The sequence below is a fragment of the Pipistrellus kuhlii genome, unplaced genomic scaffold, assembly GCF_014108245.1.
Source record: "Pipistrellus kuhlii isolate mPipKuh1 unplaced genomic scaffold, mPipKuh1.p scaffold_m20_p_8, whole genome shotgun sequence".
Lineage (NCBI taxonomy): Eukaryota > Metazoa > Chordata > Mammalia > Chiroptera > Vespertilionidae > Pipistrellus > Pipistrellus kuhlii.
In genome coordinates this window covers 61,350,601-61,373,274 of record NW_023425584.1, presented here as the reverse complement: position 1 = coordinate 61,373,274, position 22,674 = coordinate 61,350,601, and the positions used below count along the sequence as shown (strand labels likewise).

The 22,674-nt window shown below is 45.9% G+C and overlaps 2 protein-coding genes and 1 non-coding gene across 9 annotated transcripts in view; 2 read left to right on the top strand and 1 right to left on the bottom strand.

Annotated features, from left to right (window-relative positions):
• The window catches only part of CBR4 (carbonyl reductase 4), a 76,820-nt gene extending 62,686 nt beyond the window's left edge, over positions 1 to 14,134 (top strand). Inside the window, exon 5 of the mRNA XM_045576652.1 lies at positions 14,011 to 14,134. Coding sequence (XP_045432608.1) covers positions 14,011 to 14,051 — 41 coding nt within the window. The 3' untranslated portion in view covers positions 14,052 to 14,134. The remainder of the gene's footprint in view (positions 1 to 14,010) is intronic.
• Positions 1 to 22,674, bottom strand: part of PALLD (palladin, cytoskeletal associated protein) — a 375,164-nt gene that overhangs the window by 27,138 nt on the left and 325,352 nt on the right. For 5 of the 7 annotated variants that reach the window (XM_036425035.2, XM_036425040.2, XM_036425034.2 and 2 more), the window contains 3 exons: positions 14,762 to 15,415; positions 3,968 to 4,103; positions 449 to 547 (listed from right to left, as the gene is read on the bottom strand). In XM_036425035.2, the coding sequence (XP_036280928.1) occupies positions 449 to 547; positions 3,968 to 4,103; positions 14,762 to 15,415 (889 nt within the window). The remainder of the gene's footprint in view (positions 1 to 448; positions 548 to 3,967; positions 4,104 to 14,761; positions 15,416 to 22,674) is intronic. The other 2 variants (XM_036425036.2, XM_036425039.2) reach the window with 1 other exon arrangement.
• On the top strand, positions 8,886 to 8,989 carry LOC118712011. Its single transcript, XR_004985938.1, has one exon. It is a non-coding gene; the product is annotated as a U6 spliceosomal RNA (small nuclear RNA).

Sequence of the window (22,674 nt, the reverse complement as noted above, 5' to 3'; positions counted from 1 at the left end):
GGTAACAGAAAAACATTTTAGGTTTTCTGTTGATTAGTGATTTATAAAATATAGTTTTTCTGTACGTAAATATTTTACTTTGACTTGATATTAAAAATGTGATTGAAAATAGTCAATAGATGTTTCAAACAATACCAAGAAAATAAGTTACTCTCCACATAAAATTATTTTGCATGAAAGCACAGCACAGGTCAGGAAAAACAAAGATACTTGAAAGGAAAAGAAACTGATCAATAAGAAGGTAAAAAGAACAGATTTCACTGACTGAAATAATTCTGTGCATCATTTAACACAAAGTCTGCCAATAGTATGTGCTCAGTAAATACAAATAAAATAATGCTTTTCTTTGACCTGCCCTGTCAATCCCAGGAATAGTGTCCATAAAGACGAGGGTGAGAGGAGACACAGTCGCTGTCAGTTTTCTAAGAAGTCCAGAGGAACGCGGTACCTGATTTGCTGTTTCCTCTTCCGGCTCCTGAACGTTAAAGACAGTTGCACTATCAGCACCTAGTAATCGACGGGCCATTCTTTCCTCATACGTTAATTTCTAAACAGAGTAAATCACAAAAAATACATTAGAAAAATCACAGTTGTATACCACCTCATGAAAAAGAATGAAAACCAACCCCCAAACAAGCGAGGTTTGCTGTTTTCTGAAACTAAATCTCCACCGGCAGATACCTGTGTATAAAAGGGATGTTTCCCCCCTGGCTTTAGTTGTCCTGACTTTCACAATCCCCCCTCCCTTCTGGTCCTAGTGGCCTAATCCAGTGTTGGGACATGGGCTGAATACTCTTTCAAGCCGACTGACTGAACACAAATTCACGGAGAGTAAAATAAGCAACAGGGCAGGAACCACACAGAAAATGTGTATCCTAATCTTATTCTTAACGATAAACATTGAGGCTAGCTGGCGGTGATAGGGGTCTCACCTCTAAGAGCATTTTTCTAGGTTGCTGTGTATCATAGGGGAATGGAAGCAAACAGAATAATCTACAAAGAGTGACTGCACATGGCTGAGTTAGCAAACAGACGACGAAAGATACTTTCTAATTCTAACACCCACAGTTCATGATTCTACTCAGAGAAGAATTGCTTGCCTACTAAGAAATGAAAGTAGTCATGTATTTGCACCTAGCCACCAGCACTTTTGGATTGACCAAAACCATTTTTGCTAGGACAAAAGAAATGCCAACATTTTTATTCTGTATATTGGGCTGATTCCTGCTCTTGAGTGGTGATTTGAAAATGCCTTTGCATTGCAGGTCTGGGATGAAATGTAAGAGACTACCGTATTTTCCGGCGTACAAGACGACCCCCTAATTTTTACAGTTAAAACATAGGTTTAGGCCTATATTCGCTGTATAAGACTACCCCCCACTTCCAAGGCAACACCAGTTCTTTTTTTAATAGACTGCCTCTCTGACTCTGGCCAATCCAAGCAGGCTTTTTATGCATGCAAATTATACATGTTCTGTACCCGAAGCTACACTGTGTTCTAGTAAAAAGCCTGCTCAGATTGGCCAGAGTCAGAGAGGTGGTCTATTAAAAAAAGAACTGGTGTTGCCTCGGAAGTGGGGGGTAGTCTTATAGAGCGAATATAGGCCTAAACCTATGTTTTAACTGTAAAATTAGGGGGTCGTCTTGTACGCCGGAAAATACGATATTTCCCCATCAGGGGCATTTTACAAACAACTATTTGACTGAAAGAATAATTAGTAAGGCAGGATCTAAAATATAGTACAGAAGTTATTTTACATAAACTTCTAAACTTCTGAATATGGATACAAATTCTATTGGAAACGCTTTCTAAATCCCAAAAATATGTGGGACAAGTTTATGATTTCCAGTAATCGCTGGTTCCATGCCCAACTGAAGCCGGGAATTGAAACAAATCAAGTGCCAGATGACAAGCAGCCCTGAAGTTCAAATTATTTCACTTAACAAGAAGGGCAGAGGACAAGAAGAGGCGGAGCTATGTGTTTGGTGTATAGGGTGTCTCAGTTTAGAATATTACTGTATAAATTTTCTCATGTTTCTTTAAAAAATATTTTTATTGATTTCAGAGAGGAAGGGAAAGGGAGAAAGAAACCTCAATGATGAGAATCATTGATTGGATGCCTCTTGCATGCCCCCTACTGGGGAATCAAGCCCACAACCAAGGCATATGCCCTAGACTGGAATCAAACCTGGGACCCTTCAGTCCCCAGACGGACGCTCTATCCACTGAGCCAAACCGGCTAGGGCTATTTTCTCATGTTTCTAAAAAATAAATAAAAATCAATGAATTCTGCTCCTTTAAAAGTCTCCCTAAAGCTTCATGGAGAACTTCATTGACGGCATATAGAGGACTGGAATAATTCCCACTCTGTTCCTCATAAGCAGAGACATCAATTTGACACAGTCCTTTACTGAATGCACCTGCATCAGAAGAAGCCCACTTTGCTCCACAGTTTTGTTTCTAAGCACTATGCCATGCGGATACACAGCCCTGTCTTTGGAAGCCAAAAAGAAGTAACAATAATATGTAACCTTAGGGGAAAGTTGCTTGAGGGTCTTATTTTCTAAAAGGGGAAGCCTTACTTTCCTTGTCCTTTTAAACTCTCCAGTATGGAAATCTATGGCCCTTATTGTGATGTCATTCACTGGGAAATATACATATGAAATATAAAAATACTATATATCTTATAGAAGTCTTACTTTAACCAGAGAATTTTAGTCCATAAAGGATATTTAAACAGCCAAAAAGGAAACAAACAAAAAAACAGAAACAGGAGAGGTGCCATTCCTTACCTGGCCTGAAAAAGTTCCCATAAGCACTTGTTTTAACCTTTCAGAGGCTTCCATTGAGTCAGAGAAAATGTCCCGAGTATGTGCAGGGACACACGCAACCATTCCAGGGAGAAGCATTTCCCTTTGTAAAAGTCTGTTCTCAATGAGATGAATAACTAACACAAGATCTCATGAGAATTTTAGTCTTCCTGAACTCAGATCAGGATGCCCTAATAATTAAAATCAGCATTCAAAACCTCTCCTGTGTTCCCCACCTTCCTAATCAAACAGGTCTGTTCTCAATGCCTGATAATTAAAATTCCTAGGAAACATAATTAGGAATTTTGTGTCTGAAATGGAGACTTTATACAGAGGCCCTTTTCCTCTTATACTTAAGAGCCAAGCACATTTTCTGGTGCTAATTCCGTAATAAAGCCACACAAAGGCTCCTTTCCTTTATTGGGGAAATCTTGCTAGACTAGCGTTTCCTGTCCCCTTAAAATATGCTGATGTGATAAGGGTCAGTAAAAAAACATAAAAAACAAACAACTGATGAGGAAACATTTAAGTCCAATGGAGAAATCTTTACAATTTTGCAGCCTTCAAACATAATTTTTTTTTTTCTTGAGTCTAGCTGTCTTGCTCTGACAAACCAGAACAAGACTGAAACAGCCTTACTCTTTCAGATTACTGAGTCAATAGAGATTGTAGTGGAATAGAACTGGACCATGATTTCCTCAGTAAAGGTATTTTTTGTGTAGCATCAGTATATGCCATAGAATCCCAATTCTCCTTTTGGTATTTGAATTCCAATTTGCTGCTTTGGGGTAGATACAGATTGCTCCAAAGCACACCTTTTTCCCTCCCTCTCCACCCCTGCCCCTCCCAGGGGTCTGTTCCCTTTTCTTTTAACATCACAGTCTGCATTTATTCTACCCTAGACCTTACAATCAGCCCTTCTCCTTTTATCTCCAACTTGTGATCTTGACTCCAATAATAGTTTATAGAATAACAGAAGGAAGCCATTTCACTGTCTCATTTTGCCCTGATTTAAGTTTTTATACTCAGAGGAATGTAGAGATCCAAAGGCAATAAAATCAAGTTTGTGGACAAATCTTAGGAACCTAAGTCTCCGGGAAGAGCTCTCTGATGTGGGGAGCGCGTGTCCCAAGCCCAGACCCCCGTGCCTCCATACCGGCTGGCCGTTGTTCAGGAGGTCCTCCTTGAAGCGCAGTTTTCGTTCCAGGTCTTGAATGACAGCGTCCTTGGTGCCCTGGATCTCCTCATCAGAGGCTATTCGAGCAGTTCTGCTGGCCTTCTTTGGAAATCCCCTGCAGGGCAGAAGCACAAGCCATATCAATCCAAGTTGAACATTCAAGTCCAGCAAAGAAAGGGTACATGTGTCAGCATGTTTCTTCCCACTCCTTTTTTTTTTTTTTTTTTTTTTTTTTAACACTACATCTATTCCAACTAGTTTTGGAAAGAACCATGAAGGCTGGATTCGATGTCCAGGTAACACTAATGAGAACCCGTTTTCAGAGGAAGTTCGGACACCTTAGGGGAGTGTGTCTCAGTGGTTAGATAAATGCCAAGGATAGCAAAGGCGTGCTCTAGCTCTAAGGAGGTAGCCATGTAAAGGGAAATAGGATGTGATTTGTAATCAGACCTAGGCTTAAAATCTGGATTTGTCTTGTATTAAGTTTGTGATTTTGAGCCAGTTTCTTAATGTTTCTTATGAGCAGAAATAAACATATTTACCATATCTGACTGTTGAGATATGAAAGAGAACATATTTTTCTTTCATACTTTCATTAATTCGGAGCTTCCAATTCTCTGAAATGAATGTATTCAATAACAATACTGAGCACACTCTCTAACAGATACTAAGTTTGTTACCTTCCTGTCTATCCTACCTTGATTAGGGAGGATGTTCTATACCAGAGGACCTGGAAGGCCTGGCCTGCAGGTCCCGCTCTGCGAGGTGCATCCCAAGCCTCCTAAACCTCCCCTCAGGGTAGGTGGCAACCGGAGCCTTTCTCTCCAAGATGAATGACAGGGAGCCGGGGCCTGGGTGCTGGGTGCTTGTGCGTGTGGAGTCCACTTCTATTGGTGCCTTAAGCAATTTCCTTCCTATTTCTCCTCCTTTCCCTCACAAGGCTGAGGGTAAAGATTAAGGAGAAATGGCATACCTGTACCACCGCCCCCTGAGGTCCCGTACCTGGTCTTCCCAACAGCCATTTTCTCCTCCTGTCCACTCCCCCTTGTTTTCTTGCAGAGCTCCCTCTGATTTTGTTGGGTGTTTGCCCTTCAGTGTGCTTGGGAAAGGTGATCCCCACCCCTCTCCAAACCCAGGGGTGGTTAATCTCAGTTTGATTGGTCTCAGTCCTCAGGACAGCAATGAGCCAGAGGTCTGTAGAAGAGGGCTAGCCCATGAGATCGGGGAATAGAGGTGGGAGTGAGGGGGTGCGGTGCCCCAGGTAAAAACTCCCCATCTCTAAAAAACAAACAACAATAAAAAAAAAAACACATAGGAGGAAATGTTCCTCTTCTATCACTGTGTCCAAAGAGAAGTGCTCCAACCTGCTGCATCCACTTGGTGACCACGAGGGGAGAGCCCAGGACATGCCGATGATGACAGCTTCGGAAGAAAAGCCTGTGTCCCCCCGATCGTTTGGGGGACACTGTGCTAACCTCCCATGGAACTGCCTGACCCCACTTGTTATGTTTAACAATAAACCTTGTACATTTAATCTGGTAGTTGGGTCTTCTGTTAGCTATAATGGAAAAATTCTGATAGCTTTTCCAGGTCCTTCCTTTGTAGTCATTTGCCCCTGAAGTTCAAATAGGATGATGTTAGACATTGGTTTAAAAACAAAACAAAGAAATAAAATATTGTGATATCCTGTGTTAGTAATATCAAAGTGGTTAGTCAAACTTTAAATTGCTCCCTGGGAATGGGTCTTGATTTTTAAGGAGCTGGGCAATGGATTTGGGGCATATTAATAGCAAGGGCCTCAGGAATTATGATTTGCAAAAAAATCTTTTAACAAAAATGCACAAAGTCTGCCAACTTTCCTAAGCCCAGAGCCTTCTCTCCCTCACCCTTTCCTCGGGGCAATGTCACCAGCCTGACGTCTCCTCGGAAAGGAGGGCCCTCAATCGACCCCATTAACTACTGCACCATGTTTGTTTCCATCATAACTCTTACCACACGTGAGCATCACATGTCCTGGTGCACTCTCCCACCATGCCTCCTTTGCTTATCACAGTGCCTGTCAAAGAGCAGGCCTCCAAAGCATATGGGTGGAGTGAGGGCATGGATGCACTGTGCCTCCACCTCCAATTCGATCCTCTCCCTGTGTTCCCAATAATGGGAACATTTGGGCCAGAGCCGAGGGACATCGAAGCACACATAACAAGTCCAGTTCAGAACAAGTAAAAACATCACACAGTTTTGGAAATAAAGTTCTTTGCTGCTCTTGACTACAACCTTGCATCTGAGAACTAGAAGAGCTAGGTTCTGAGGGCACCTAAAAGCTGGTCCTAAAGACAGGGAGCTCATTGAGCACCAGCTTTATTGGGAACACACACGTTCCCATTATTCATTTGCACCTGACCAGTTGCACAACCGTCTGACGGTGAGCAGCCTCGATGACGGAGGCTTGCCCGTGTGTCTGCAGGCAGACATGCCGAGAGCTGTTCTCTGCACAGATGAGCATGGAAGGGGCAAAAGGACAGGACGGAGCCCTGAACTAGAGAGGCAGGGAACTGTGTTTAAAAAGACAGCTGCAGTTCTCTGGGACAAGTAAACACCTGTCTGTCTACTACGGAACAAGTCCTGTCACTTCAACGGCGTCTCTCAGTGCGCTTGCCTCTCAGGTGAGCTCAGCGCCTAAGGACCACCGCCCAAGGATGGTACATGCAGGGGACATTCACGTTGGCACGGGTTCCTGCCACTCAGTGTCTTGTAACTTCACATACAGTTAAAGCTCCTCTTTGATCCAAATACAAACACCCCGGTGGTTCCGTATTTCTTTTTTAACAAGCCAATTCCCTAAGCATAGGAAGGTCACCAGCATTCGAAGGGCATTTACTTCATCCCCATTCTCCTATTTTTAAAGACATTATTTTCCCTTGGTTACAGAAATCTAAAGCACACGTATTTTCTTGATTGAGCAGTTAACACTGAAATGAATGAAGCAATTGGGAGATTTTTAAATGAACGAATCTCATAGCATTATTGGGGAAATTACATGAGGTGATGTATAGCTTACAGAAACTAGCTAGCGTGGAAGTGAACTCCAAAGATGAGATTGGCTGAGGGAACCGAATGACAGAGGGAAAGGAGGTAAAAAAAAAAAAAAAAAAAAAAAAAAAAAAAAAAGAAAAAAAAAGAAAAGAAAAAAAAGAAAAATAAAATGCCATGAACCCTGGCTTCTGTTCCCAAAAATGTGAAAATAACCTTTACTGATGGCCTTTTCAGTGTTCAGCTCTGCTCTAGGAATATAATGCTGAACAACACTTAAGTGACTATACTCACAAAACTTCTATAGTGGAGAGAAGTGGGGGGAGAGAGGAAGAGAAAAAGAAAGGAGGAGGAGGAAGTAGAGGAAGGGAAAGAGGGAAGGGAGGATGGAAGGAAGGACATATCAGCAGGTGGTCAGCACTGTGAAGGGACAGGATTGTGAGGAGATGACTAGACATGTGGTTAATCCCAGTTCTGAGCAGCTGACACTACAGCCGAGGCCCAGCTGACAGGATGGTGCCATCTGTGTGAGGACCTACGGGAGAGCTGGGCAGCCCAAAGGTCCTTGCCAGAATGAGCCTAGCAGGGATGACGGTGTTGTGAGCCTTGGGGAAAGGTATAGGCACAGGTTACAGTATTTCTCACACTGGTTTTAACATGGAACCTTTCCCCCCCAGAGAGTATCTCATTTGGACTGATGTAATTCAGGAAATACTTAGAAATTGTGTTAGAAACTGAGTACAGAGTTAAGGGGTTAGTATATAAAGTTTGGGTTAAGAACCAAAATGGAGTATTTGGAAGGGGGAGGCACCAGGAAGGAGAAGTAGTTACAAGTCTTTGAGGCAAAGTTTTGGTAAATGGGTGGTTATCCTATAAAGCTAACTCTGTGTTGGAGTTCAAGGCGAAATGGCTGTGGTTTGTTCCCCCAGATGGCTTCTGCTTTAGATAAACGAAGAGCAGCCACTCATCAGGAAATAAAGAGTGCTTATTCCAAGAAAACCATTGCCCAGCCAGACCGGTTTGGCTCAGTGGATAGAGCGTCAGCCTGTGGACTGAAAGGTCCCGGGTTCGATTCTGGGCAAGGGCATGGCACATCCCCAGTAGGGGGTGTGCAGGAGGCAGCTGATCGATGTCTCTCTCTCATCGATGTTTCTAACTCTCTATCCCTCTCTCTTCATCTCTGTGAAAAATCAATAAAATATATATTTAAAAAAAAAAACAAAACAAAAAACCATTGCCCAAAGCAGCTCCCTTCACAAAACGCTTACCCAGAAGCAAACCTCAACCACTAAACGGTCCATCCAAGCCTCCCACACACAGCCTCCAGTCGTTCACACACTCCGCCCCACCGGGCAGAAAGCAGTGCTATTTACTCTGGCTTCAACAGCAAGTCACTTACCGTTTAAAAATAATACCCATGTGGCGGGGGTGGGGCAGAACCCTCTCAGGCATGCATGCAAGCATCTGGGGGGTCATATCTTCCAGATTCAGCCACCGCCAAATCCCAGAAGACACCCTCTCACACACACACACACACACACACACACACACACACCCCCCGCACCTTGGCTACTGAATAATCTTAAGAGCATCCTCCCTTGATATACTAGTCTAGGTCAACTCGGTCAGTGTATTTCAGGAACTCAAATCTCCAGGGTACAACAATGATTTAAGAGGTCGTGAACCTGTCTAGCAGCTGGAGAGAAGTTTTAACTACTTAAGAGTTCTCTCATAGTCAGTGATTATCTAATGGTAATGAAATTCCACAACGGTCCAGAGTGAGCAAAATCCTTAACGTGTTGGCATTTCATTATCCCTCGTGTTTAAGAAAGTAATATGTCAGTACTATATAAAAGAGCCCAAAATGGTGCTCGCTTAGGCAGCACATATACTAAAATTGGAATGATACAGGGATTTGCATGGTCCCTGCTCAAGGATGACATGCAAATTTGTGAAGCATTCCATATTTTTAAAAGAGAGCCCAGCCGAAACCGGTTTGGCTCAGTGGATAGAGCGTAGGTCTGTGGACTGAAAGGTCCCAGGTTCGATTCCGGTCAAGGGCATGTACATTGGTTGCGGGCACATCCCCAGTAGGGGGTGTGCAAGAGGCAGCTGGTCGATGTTTCTCTCTCATCGATGTTTCTAGCTCTCTATCCTTCTCCCTTCCTCTCTGTAAAAAATCAAAATATATTAAAAAAAATAAATAAATAAAAATAAAAGAGAGCCCAGAATACACAAGCTGAGTTTTTGTATATCTAAAGCCAAAGTGATTAGAGTGTAGTGAACACTTGAAGCTCATACGTAAGGAAAAGAGATCAATTTATACTCATATTAGCTTCTCTTCACACCCTCTTTTGGGTTCTCTAAAGAATAAACACACACCTGTGTGTGCTACACCTGTTTGTTAACCCCACACAACTCCATATAGAGCCATCCAGGATGGAGCAGGTCTCATTCTGAGCAGACATTTTAACGGAATTGTCACCAGTCACAGCAGACCCCGAGACCGCGCCTGCTAATCTGCTGGGACATACTTGCCCAGAGTTGGTTGCAACTTTGTGTCGATTCCTCTAGAGGCTATGACATAGGACCCCAAAGAGCTCAAAGACAAGGCCTGGGGCAGCCCCCAACCCTCTCAGCCTCCGCCTCTAAAGGAGATTGGCAAGGCCCCGCCCACCAGGCTCCTGCAGGACAGGCACCCTGGGTCATGTCCGCAGAGTCCAGTGCAGCTTTTGTCTTTTCTACCAGTGACCATCCAACCACTGTCTTGACTGGGAAACCCAAGTGCATCTGCATCTGTTTATGAACTTTCCCTTAAGGCTTGGGCGATTTCGCTTTGTTGGGTGTGTAGCAGTTTTTCTTTCAAAGAAATAACACATCAGATGTTTTAGAAAGAAACTGGGCCAGTCATTAGATCTAATGACTATCCTCCTTGCTTAAGCTTATTCTAGCATCCTGGGAAATCCCTGTACCTCTTCGGCGCCTGTCACCTTGAATAAGGACAGTGTTCCCACGTACCTGTTTCTTATAAATGGGGGGTGGGGAGGAGGGACAATGAGATCATGTCTATAAAGGGCTGAGTGCCTGCAGAATGAAAGCTCTCAATACATCTGTATAAAGGCTCTTACTGAGACCTGCTTTTACTCTTGACAAACATGGGTGCTGTTTCAAACCAAAGCTCTACTTCTAGCAGAGAGGCAACGAAGACTGCAATGGTGCAGCACTTTGTCTACGGGGCACCCCTCTATGAGAACAGATGCCAGGAATGCCAGGGTGGGCAAAAATCACAGTGCCAGTCAGTACTGGTGCGGCTCCCCTCGAGGGTGGCCCAGCTGCTCAGAGACCAGCACAGACAGGCTGCGGCATTGCCTCCGGGGGCCACTCCCAAGTCCTCGGGATTCCACCGGCTCGCAGGGCCATGGACTGGGTTGCGTAGAAGAACGGGGTTCCCGCAATGGAAGCTGTAAGCCTGTCAGCAATGGTGAGGGGAGTGGAAGACATTCCTTCTATAAAAGTACGTTCTCCTCGCTGCCTCCATCTGAGATCCAGTCACTTTAACATTGCATGTGACCACAGCTTTGAGGAGGGCAGTATTTCCTCTGTTGGGGACCCCGGGAACCTTCGAAGGAATGCGGCAGCCTGAACCCCTGAAGAAAGGCACCAGGGTCCCCTAAACTGCAATCAACCAGCACCCGGACGCTGCTGCTTCGAGGCTGCTCGCTCCCGTTTGTCTTCCTGACGGGGTTTTATCACAGGCACCCGTGGCCCAGGCTCCCAGCCTCAACCTCTGCGACTCAGACATTTGAGAAATAGAACCTTATCTCCACAGGCCATTTAGAAAGTTAGTAAATAACCAACCTATTCTCTAACAAGCCGGACAATGGTAAACATGCAGACAGATTACAATGGCTGGTATGCAGGAGAGTCATAAAACAGGTATCTGAAATTTAGAAAAATGTTGGTAAAACAAGGCAGAAAAAAACAAAAACCCTAGTGTTTTCCTACTTCACTGAGATGTGTCATCCATCTGTTTACTACAACTTGACACGTACGCCAGAACTGTACAGTTAGATGCAGGGGTGGGCAATGTCTGGCCCGAGGGCCACGTAAGGCCTGAGAAATCATTTGGTCTGGCCCTGCCAAGGCATTAGGGGTGAGTTGATTAAATGTTTGACCAGATATAGCAGGCTAATTTTTAAGCTGATAATTTGGTATGGCCCACACATACAAATGTGTGGTCCTTGACAGGAAAAGGGTTCCTCACTCCTGAATTAGAGAAATAACACTCACAAGGGACACTGAATTTGCTGTCACAGTGACCACGAGTAACCAATGACGTATGAATGCAAGTAATTGAAAAGACTCATCTCACAAGAGTTTGGCAGTTCCTCCAAGATCAAGGACGCCAGTTAGTTGTGGCAGCCCTGAAAGTCTTTTGCAAGTTATGTGGCTTATTATCTTATATAATAAGAGCCTAATATGCAAATCGACCAAACGGCGGAATGACCAGTCACTATGACAAGCACTGACCTCTAGGGGGCAGACACTCAATGCAGGAGCTGCCCCCAGCCCGCAGGCCCGGGGCTAGTAAACGGGTGGTGCCAGGCAAGCCAAAGTGGGTGCCAGTGGCCCTAATCAGATTGGCCCTAATCATCGGCCAAGCCTAGGGACCTTACCTGTGCACTGAGCCTCTAGTAATGAATAAAAAGCTACCTTTTTGTTTTTCACTCAGAATGCAAGTGAGGAAAAAAAAAAAATGTTCCTCACTTTATGCCAGAGAAAAAAAATGTCCTACAAGTTATATGTGTCAAACCCAAAGAAAGAATTCAAGTGTGTGACTTAGCAACAGGAACATTTCTAGAAGACAGAGGCTAGCCACACAACGATGGCCTGTTGGGCTGGCACAGAGCTAAATGTCTGCTGATGGCATTGCCGCTTACCTTCAGTGTCCCAGCACCTAACCATCTCTGGGGATAGTTTTGTTCAGCCACAAAACCAGCTGGACTTTTCTGTTCACTTAAAAGAAAAGGCAGGAGCTACTGGAGTCTTGTGGAGGCAAGTATAAAATATTTTTACTCCATTAAATGAGTCACTGCAATACATGCTAATAAGAAGCAAGTGCTTCTATTACTTGAGGTAAGATCTTAAAAACCTCTTAAGGTTTTTATCTTCTTCAGATAATTGCAAAGTCCAAGATCAGAATAAAACCACTGTTCCTACTTAGGAAGATAAAAGGCACGACCACCCACTGCCTTTGATAGACTGCTCTTTGATCAAAGTCCTACACGCGGAGTAGTAAATTCTTTATATAGTTCTTATCTTCCTAGGAAGCAAGATTTTGGTACCATTTCATCTTACAAGAGAGGATAAAGTGTCATGCAACAAACACCCACTTTTTGAAGCTAACAGTGTCTTTGCATCAAGATAAAACTTCATTTCCTAGCTCAGAGAAGCAGGGGAGAGAGAGAGAGAAAGGTTTTCTCGGGGCAATCCGACCGACTCAACTTTCAGCCGGAAGCCCATTATCACATCATTACTACACAGACCTCTCCTTTATGTCCCTTATTTATGTATTAACTCGACTGAACTTTCTCCAATAAAGATTTGAGGAGAAGCCAGATTTTGAATCCATGCAATCAACATTTAGAAGGTGCCTGACAAAACAAGACACTGCTAAGCAGAGCGCCTTGACACGCCCGCGTCCAAATCAAACCCAGCACTGCTCTTTCTGAGGCAGCATTCGTACAGCCCAGAAAGGAGCACTCTTCTGCACAGATGAGAACAGCCTGCAACCCCAAGGTCTCCTCCTTTATGTCCTTCTGTAGCGTTCCCTTCTTTTCTCTCAGAACAATATTGGGATTCTGGCAGCCTCTGGTGTAGGGGATTCAACAGGAGGCGTTGAGGTATGGGAACTGGCTTGCCCTCTGCCTGCATGTACTTATTTCTGAACTCTTCAGGAAAAGGAGCGGGTGCTAGCTGTTACACACTCTTCAACAAGACAGGCCAAACACCCCCGTACAATGTTCCTTCGAAGGCTTTACTGTACCCTCGTAGATGTCATCGTGTTTATCTGCATAGATTTTCTATTTAAAAGTCTCGGAGGGCTGCATGTCATCATTGGGACATAAAGGGAAGACAGGTCGGAGATGATATGCAGATAGAGAAACTGAGGATCCCCGTCACTCCTCTGAGAGCACTGCTGGCCTGGGTCAGACCCGGCGCCATCATTTCTTCCCTAGATTGCACATGGCCTCCCTTATCTGCATCACCAGCATACACACAACTACACGCACGCCCTTCCAATCAATCACTACCTCACTGTAAACTAGTTCTGTTCGATAGTTCAAAAACACCGTATATACTTAATCACCAAGCCCCTCCACCTCTATTGTAAGATTGATCTGAAATATTAAGATGCAGAGGAGCCTCGTTTCTCAAACTCAGTTCACTCTGGAAGGCTGTTTGAGAAGCGAATTGTTCAAGAACCAAATCCTTTTTCTCCGTTAGAAATAATGTAAATGGAATTAATCTGTCCCAGCCTCCTTAAATGACTCCCTGTTTTAACCTTTCTTATATACAGTGCATGTCTCATGTACTGTTTAATACTTAAATAAACACTTCTTAAATTTATGGAACTACCCCCTGTGAGCATTAAAGGGATTTTTCATATGTCACTGCCTTCGAAATACTGTCACTGCCTAACTGCTCTCCTTTATCCCATCAGCAATAGTTTTTCTACCCAAACAACTGCCTGGGATTGTTGTTTTGTGAGCACTTTCACATCCTTAGCAACATTAGCACTCTTGATGGCCTCTTTGTGTTTTAAAATGGTGCTAATTGTGGATTTTGTCAGCAACAAAAGCATTCTCTCCTTTATTTGTTGCCTGAGAGACGCTTTTTGTCATGCTGAGATATATTAACATGAAAGGGTTGTCAGGTGGAAAACCAAAGTTTTGGTCAATAACCGAGATGACATTTTTTCCTGTGAACAACTTGGTCAAGAACCAAACTGCTGGCAATAGGAGACATTTGAGAAGAACCGATGTTGACTGTACATAGTTTGGTGGTATGAGCATGGATGTGGAGTCAGACAGGCACTTCAAATCTCCACGTGGTGGCTGTGTGACCCTGGCAAGCTGTTTAACTACTAGAACCCTTCATACATCTTAGAAGTGTTTCAAGTGAGGGAACCTAAGTGAACTGCGCTAGGCTCAGGAAGTGGTAGCTGATGCCACTGTCATCAAATTTAAAAGCACTGCTCAGCCGAAACTGGTTTGGCTCAGTGGATAGAGCGTCAGCCTGTGGACTGAAAGGTCCCAGGTTCGATTCCGGTCAAGGACATGTACCTTGGTTGCGGGCACATCCCCAGTAGGAGGTGTGCAGGAGACAGCTGATTGATGTTTCTCTCTTATCGATGTTTCTAACTCTCTATCCTTCTCCCTTCCTCTCTGTAAAAAAAAAAAAAAAAAAAAAAAAATCAATAAAATATATTAAAAAATATATTAGATGTGGGTAGCTCCTGAGAATACCTCCTGTTATCTAATGCAGAAGAAAGTGTTGCTCTTAGTAAGGGTAAGAACAGCGCAGGAAAGCTGCGGTGAGAATTTGAACATCGGAAGAAGGTAAGTACGTGAAAAGGTCACCATGGTATACCCCTTGGGGCTGCAGGTGAAGGGGTGCATGGGGAAGGGGCCAGGCAACCCCCCCCCCCCAGTGGGAAGGGAGAGGGGAGCTGTCACTCACGCGGGGGTGACGCCCTTGGGCAGGCCCAGGGCGTTGACAGCGACGGGCGGCGGCTGCGAGGGCAGCATGGAGCTCAGGAAGGCGGCTGGCGAGTGGCCGGGGCCGAAGCGGGCGGCGGGGGAGGCGCCTCCGTGGGCCGCGCTGGGCAGCGGCGGCGGCGGCGGCGGCAGCGGGAACACGTCGGGGCCCGGGAAGGCCGCGCCGGGGCTGAAGGGGGCCGGGGGCGGCGGCGGCGGGGGCGACGGCGAGGACGGGCTCCAGGGGCCCTCGGCGGCGTCGGGGCCAAAGGGCTGCGCGAAGGGGGGCGCGGGCGCACGGCCGAAGGGCTTCGGGGTGGGGGACAGGGGCGACGGGAGGCTGGAGGAGCTGGGGCTGGAGGCCGGCGTGCCCTGGCCGGACGCGGGGCCCAGGTTCTGGGCGGCGATGAACTGCTTGGGGCGCGCGTAGTTGAAGGAGCCGGAGGACTGCATGGCGGGCGCGGCGCGCGGGGCCAGCGCGCTCATGGGCTCCGGGGCGGCGGGCGGCGCGCGGGCCGCGGGCGCGGGGAGGGCGGGCGGCGGCGAGGGCGGCGCGCTGCGCGGGGAGCCGGCCGCCCGGCTGGCCTCCTGCTCCAGGCGGATCTGGTTCTGCAGCTGCTGGAGCTTCAGAGGGTCCCTGGGGAGAGAGACAGAGGGACACCTTAATATACTAGAAGGACACTTAGAAGCACCTAAAACGAGACCAGCCATCACGGTTATGCTGAGAAGCAAATGCATCCGTCTATAGTGTGGGGTGGGAATGGGGGATGAGGTCAATTATGTGATACCATAATCAATAAAAAAATAAAAAACAAATTTTTAACAAGTGACACCTTGAGAGGGGAGAAGGAAGGGCCCTTGGGTGCAGCGGGGGGTCAGGCTGTGAGCAGGCAGCTCCCCTGCCCGCCGGCTCCACGCTGCGCCAGGAGAGCGAGGCCCAGTTATCGATCAGCCTGGAGGCAACCCCATGTGACCTGGGAGCTCAGGGTCTGATTTGAGTTTCACCCAACGACTCCGATCAGTTTATACAAATCATGATGGAGATTCCATCCGACTTCCAAGAGCCGTGTTTTTCATTTTCATGGAACCCAAGTTATTTAAAGAAAAACGTTTGACATGAGTCTCCGTCCTCTCATTTGTAGCCAATGTTCAGAATAAAAATTTTATCAGAATGAGAAAATGAAAAGGAAAAAAAAAAAACCCACTTGATACGAGTTGTTTTTGGCAGACTTAGGTTAGTCCATTTTGCCTCCTCCATGCTGTCAACTCTGCCTTTGATGAATACCACTGGCTGATTTGAGAGGTTAGATCCTCTGCAATTTCTGCATTTGTTCCCTAAAAAACGTGCAAAACTTACCATGCCTGAAATATTAGTAATCTGAAATGCCAGTTTTTATACAAACCTTAATACTGATAAAAAAATATTAGCTATTTTGTGCCATATCTAAAACATATGCAAATAATATCTATTTTTTTAAATGTAGGTGTTTAATAAGGAATAACAAATTATTAATTTTATAATGCAGTTTTAATTCCCAAAGTATTTTCCACCACCAAGAAGAGAGTGAATTTTTGTTTTTGAATTAAATTTTTTTAATTAAGATTAGCAGTTAGTTATATTTTACTCAGAAGCTTTCCTTTTAACTGAATTATATATATATATATAAAATGGCTGTCAAAACGAACTTCAACAGAAGGTGGCACTATAACAAGCAGATAAAACAGGCCCCATGTTCATCCCACCAATAGGGGAAAAGCTATGTTCCCATCTTTAAACCCTTTCTTTGGAGAGAAAGGAAGGGAGAGGGAGAAGAAGAGAGAAACATCGATGTGAGAGTGAAACATGTAAGAGCTGCCTCCTGCATGCCCCCTATAGGGGATTGAGCCCTCCACCCAGGAATGTGCCCTGACCAGGAATCAAGTCCACAACCTTTTGGTACACTGGACCAATTGAGCCACATTAAAACCCCAAAACTCAAAATCTTCCTTTTCCATAGGTATTTCATCTTCAAAAATCAAGCTTTTATACACCCAAAGCAATATCAGATATTGAAGCTCCTGGTAAAGGTATAAAACAAGATTTAGACTTGCTATTAAGCATCCTTAGCTGTGGGGACATCAGCAAAAAATGTCCTATTTGCCTTCCTCTGTTTGCTCTTCGCTTCTGTAATCACCCAGTAAAGTGATTCCTGGGTGATTACACATTTTGGGGAACTAAAAATTATAAAGAGAAGATGATTCCACAGGCTTAATAATGTGCAGAGCTTCCAAGGTTCCAACACCAAAGAGCTCCGTGGGCCCTGTGGAACGTACGCTCAGCATTTTACAAGCATTCCTGCCACTGCCGGAATCCTCCAGGACACCGAAGTCCGATGTCTGTGTGGTTGGGGTTAGGCTGTCTAGCACATGTGCTCCTTGCTCCTGTGTTTAGAACTGGCCCAGGAATAGAACTCATAAAAACCACCCGCCAGCTCTAAAATCTATCGTGCAGTGTTCTCATTCTGAATCCCCAAACACTCCTTTCCGGCCGCCCTGCCTTTACCCTCTCATTTCCTAGCGGTGGCTAAATGCATCCCATTCCTGGAATGTTCTTCATCAGCATTCACCTGCCCTGTGCACCTGGCCTGGGGGTGGGTCCTCTTCTCCTCAAAGCCATAGCGCCCCTCCCCTGGGCCAGCCTGCATTTTGAGGGACTTGAAGCTTGGCCTGACATCAGCACATCTGTGTAGCGGCTCTGGCATGGCTGCTGCACACATCATGTCATACCTCGTGTGTGGTGTGATGGGTCCTCTACCCAGGGTGAGGGAGTGGCTCCGGAGAAGCCAGGCTTCAAAGAAGCCAGAGCAGCAAAGCTCAAACCACCACCGTGCCGGCTCTAACGATCTGTACGGGCTCCGGCCTACTCATGCCGGCATTAAAAGGAACCACCAGTCTGTGAAGCCAAGTGGGCTCAAAGCTGCTGAGATGCTGCTTTTAGTCATAAGTGACCGTTCCAGAAAGTATTAGTGCAGCATTTCACAAGAAACCAGTAGGCATTCTAGTGTTTTGGCTGCCGGTGTACACTGCAATGAGGAACTCTGCTGGGGTTCCACTCTCCCCCGTTTTGCACTCGGTGGGGAAGACAATATTCAGGGAATTTGAAGGGTGGGGGAAGGGAGAGCAAAACAGTTATTTTCAATCTCCAAGGGTCTCACTTGATTTCTGTGCAAATCATCATTTAAAAAAATATTTGAATTAAGTGAATCTGACACCTGGATTCTGAGATGATGAAATGCCCAGTTCTAAGTCACTTTCTTAGTCCTCATTGAGTTTTAAAAAAATACACACACACACACACACACACACACACACATTGAGGAGAAAGGAAGAGGGAAAGAGAGAAACATCAATGCTGAGAAAAAATCATTGATCAGCTACCTCTTACATGCTCCACACTGGGGATGGAGCCAGCAAACTGGACATGTACCCTGACTGAGAATCAATCTTTGACCTCCTAGTTCATAGGTCAATGGTCAACCACTGAGCCACATCAGCCAGGCAAGTTTTTGTTTTGTGTTTTTTAAAATAAAAATCGATTTTACCAAGATAAAAAGGCAAAAGAAATGAGAGGTACCAGAAAGGGAAGATTGCCCGTGGCCTTTGGAAATTACTTAAAAGTTATTTATTATAAAAATTCATCACTTTTCTGGCTTCCCTATTTTTTTTTTTTCAGCAACCCTTTTCTCCGAAAACGAAATAAAATGACACTGAATTGAACCTCTTGGAAAAACTGGGTAAATGTTGAACATTTAGATGAAAAGTTCTAGCCAGCACTAGTTGCAGCTACACTTTGAGTGTCAAAGTTCAAGTCTTCCTTTTGGCATACCTACTCCCATCAAACCCCACCCAGCTTTTCCCCCTCTCCCGACCACACCCCCCAATTCAAAAGGACAAAGAAAGGCCGTACTCCAACCCCTCCTTCCATTGTAAAGTTTTAAATACTTAAGGAAATGAGATGTCTGGGTTTTTTTTTGTTTGTTTGTTTGTTTTTTGTCATGTACCTGTCACAGACCCTTTACAAATGGGAAAGGAATGTTACTAGTAAGTAACTTGCCTAAGGTCAAGAGCATTACCTGCCTAAGCCAGGTTAGACCAGTCTGTCCCTGGCCCCCTTCCCTACGCCAGACATGTCCACTCCACAGACCCTGACCTCATACTACACCTTTAGAGGGGAGCGCCTCATAAGTTATATAAATGACCAACCACTATGCTGTACACCTGAAATCATATAACACTGAATGCCAGCTGTAATTGGAAAACATTTTTTTAACGAGAGTGAGAAAGAACCCTGACCTCCAACATGATTTTTTTTTTTTTTTAGAAGTCTGTGGTCATCTTCGCCTCATAAGGATTTAACTCTTATGCAGCCATAGGGCCTTTAGGGTCTGGATCATCAGTCAAGATTTATGATATTTACATATTTAAGAATATATTCAAGAATACCTAGCTTCAATTTTAATTTTTTTTTTAAGGGTGAAATGGGACCACCATGAGAGAGGACCTTGGCAGCCCAGGAAAGGAAGATGTAAACACTAGCTCAGGGGATTCTCCTACATTACAGACAATCAAGCCCCTGCTCCCCCATAAGGGACCCCCCCCCCCCCCCCCCCCCCCCCCCCGCAATGGTTTGGGCACAGGTTTTACAAGAGTTTTACAGACTGTCGAATGAGGCAACGTTTCAGGTTTGACAGACAGATGCAGAACACAGTTCACTTTCCCATTCAGTCACCTCTGGAGCCGGTGCTGGCCAGCTGCATGGGGTAGTGAGAGAAAAAGGTGCCTGGCAGGTGGTGCTACTGGCCTGGAACTGGGCTCCTCACTGCAGGGTGACTGAGGGTCAGTGAGCACAGGGCCTGGGGCACTGTAGGGGCTCAATAAATGTCCCCAGCACAAGAGACAACCCACCCATCCTGGTTACTCTGCAAAACGGAGGTTTGAAAATGGAGATGATGTTCTCCTCACTGCAGGGAGCTCTCCTCCTCGGTGCCCCCTGCCAGGAGCCGGCAAGGGCAGTGGGGCGGTGGTACGTGGGGACGCAGGGAATGAGGGGTGAGGGGCCACAGTGGAGGTGGGAGACGAGGGACAGCACTCCTCATGCTCCTGGCATCGGGCCGACTCATTTACAGCCCGGAGAGGGCTGCCGTGATCATCCCCATGTTTTAAATTCCCTGGAGATTAGGAGGTCAAGTCACCTGTCTAAGGGCAAAACCTGGTTGGCCCCACAGTGTGCGCAACATCATTCTCTCCGAAGCGCTCAGTAAAGAAGAAAAGGCTGAAGACAAGAAAGCCATTGTTACAGCATATCGCTCTTTCTCCTTCTCCCCAAGCTCCAAATAAAGGATGTGAAAGTGAACTTCTGGAAAACAACTTCTATGTAAATTGGAAATTCCCAGTCTGCCTCAGGAGCAGCATCTGGCAGTTTATCCCCTGCTCACACCGATAACAACGGAGCCTTTCTCACTGTGTGGGGAAGCTCCTGGGATTGTGACACTGGAAGACATCAGTGCTTTTAGAATAAACATGTTGCTGGTTTCTATATTCCCTTTCATTTCTTTTTTTTAATTGATTTTTTACAGAGAGGAAGGGAGAGAGAGAGCGAGCTAGAAACGTCGATGAGAAAGAAACATCGACCACCTGCCTCTTGCACAACCCCTACCGGGGATGTGCCTGCAACCAATGTATATGCCCTTGACCGGAATCGAACCTGGGACCTTTCAGTCCGCAGACCGACGCTCTACCACTGAGCCAAACCGGGTTGGGCCGTTTTCATTTCTTACTGTGTGACACAGAGGCTGCTGCAGGGCGCAGAGCTGCCATACTGAACCCTCTGCACGGGAGCCGCTCTGGTCCTGCTGTTTATAAGCACAGCACTGAGACACTTCAGCATCCTCACAGGCTGAGCCAGCCCCCTCACAGCACCCGCCCAGCACCAAGCATGGCCGATGCCTCAGTGACAACCCCTATGCTCGTTCCTGGCTGCAGGTTCTATACCTGACTGTGCGGCCAGGCACAGCCCGAGGGGCAGTCCGTAACAGAGCGCCCCCTATGGGCCGGGGCATTTTAAACATTTTCAAATGACGATAACTAGGGGATAAACTGCTGTGTGCTCCCACAACACACTGCTCTCTGACTGGGGTTAGCTCAGGATCTTACGTATGAGACAGTTTCCTATATTAATTCCGAGAACTGATAAAACAGAATATGCTACTCCCACAAGGGCTGCAGTTCAGGGTGTACTCATTCAAGTTCCATCTACAGCTTGATTAGGTTTGTGCTTCAACAGTCTTGCTCTTGTTCTGTTCCTCATGCTTCCAGTTAGGCCTTCACGTCACAGAAGACAGGTCCACATGCGAGGCTCCGTATCTAGCAACTTCCTTGGTTCGGCACTAAGTTCTTGTGGCCCCTCTTACGGAAATCACAGTCTTGAGGACAGTCATTTACACAATACAAATAGGTTAATCTAAGCCAAATGAGAATGTACTTACACTGGGTTTAGGGGAGGCTGTACGTAGAAAAATAACTATGAATTGAAATACATCCCCCATGACGTTGGGGAGGAGGGCAGCGGTAGATTTCTGCAGAATACCACAAATACAAGAATGCTACCCTCAGAATTGACTGCTTTGGGGATGTGTGTTTAACAGATATTGCAAAATGACATAGGTTTCTTTTTAGAAGACCATTCCTTTGTTCTTTAATTCATTCTGAGCCTTTTGTACATCACGCTGACTCTAGACAGAGCCAGTACCGAGTGCAGTGAACTCCCTGGGAGGGTTCAAGGAAGAAGTGAAACGAGCACAAGACTCGAATCTCTCTTAGAGAGGCTGGTCTCTCCTGCCTAGAATGAGGCCTGCATTCGCCTCATAGTAGCTCTATGTCTTCATACCTAACACTGACCTCTAGTTGAAGTCACTCCATGCACAGGAGAAAGAGGGAGCAACTGCTGACCAAGGCGCTATCCTCCTGGGGAAGTATCTAGAGTAGGGGTGTCGAACTCAATCAGAGAAGGGGCCAAAATCTAAAATCCAGCCTAAATCGCGGGCCGAATGGTTTACTGAACAGTCATAAACTGTCATTGTGATGGAAACGCAGCGGAGTGCAGTGATGACAGCGCGGTGCGGGCCACATTGCAAGGCCTGGCGGGACGGATTTGGCCCGTGGGCCTTGTGTTTGACACATGTGATCTAGAGCACACAGGTTGGCTGTGTCTCTCCCGGGGCACAAGGAGTGAGGACGGAGAGGCTGGGGGATGGTGTTCTGATGGAGCCCGCAGCCCACTGGCCGTCACGGAGGATCCTCCTCTCAGAGGTGGAGGAGTGCGGGGAGATCCCGGGCTCCATGGGGTAGGGATCACCGGGCTCTGTGGAGGCTGCAGGGCCCGAGGCAGGACGTGGCCCCAGCACTGACAGCCCCGCTGGAGGCGAGGATGAGTGTCCCAATATATTATAAGTGGCCTGTGATAAGGGACAGGCTCCGGGGGCAATTTAGGGTCTGATAAGCCCAGGGAAGCTGAGTGACGTGGCGCTTGGGCATGTCAGCCTTGGCCTTTTCTGGGGGAGGAATGCGAGGTCAGGTTCTAAAAGCATCAACCCCACATCACAACGAAATGCCTTAAATAATTCTCATTTCTGTCGCCACACAGGCCAGTGAAAACAGCAGGAAGGTATTAGCTGCTGATTCTTACAAAAACTATGCTCATTTAGCGGGCACAAAAGGAATATGGACTATAGTTGATAGTTGATATCAAGTACATTCTTAAGGAAAAAAGCTGTTCTCTGATCTTTCTGTCAATGCTTGAAGCGAAATCAGTGATCTCCTTTCTAACTGAACAATTGAAGAAAAGCCACCGGAGTGATA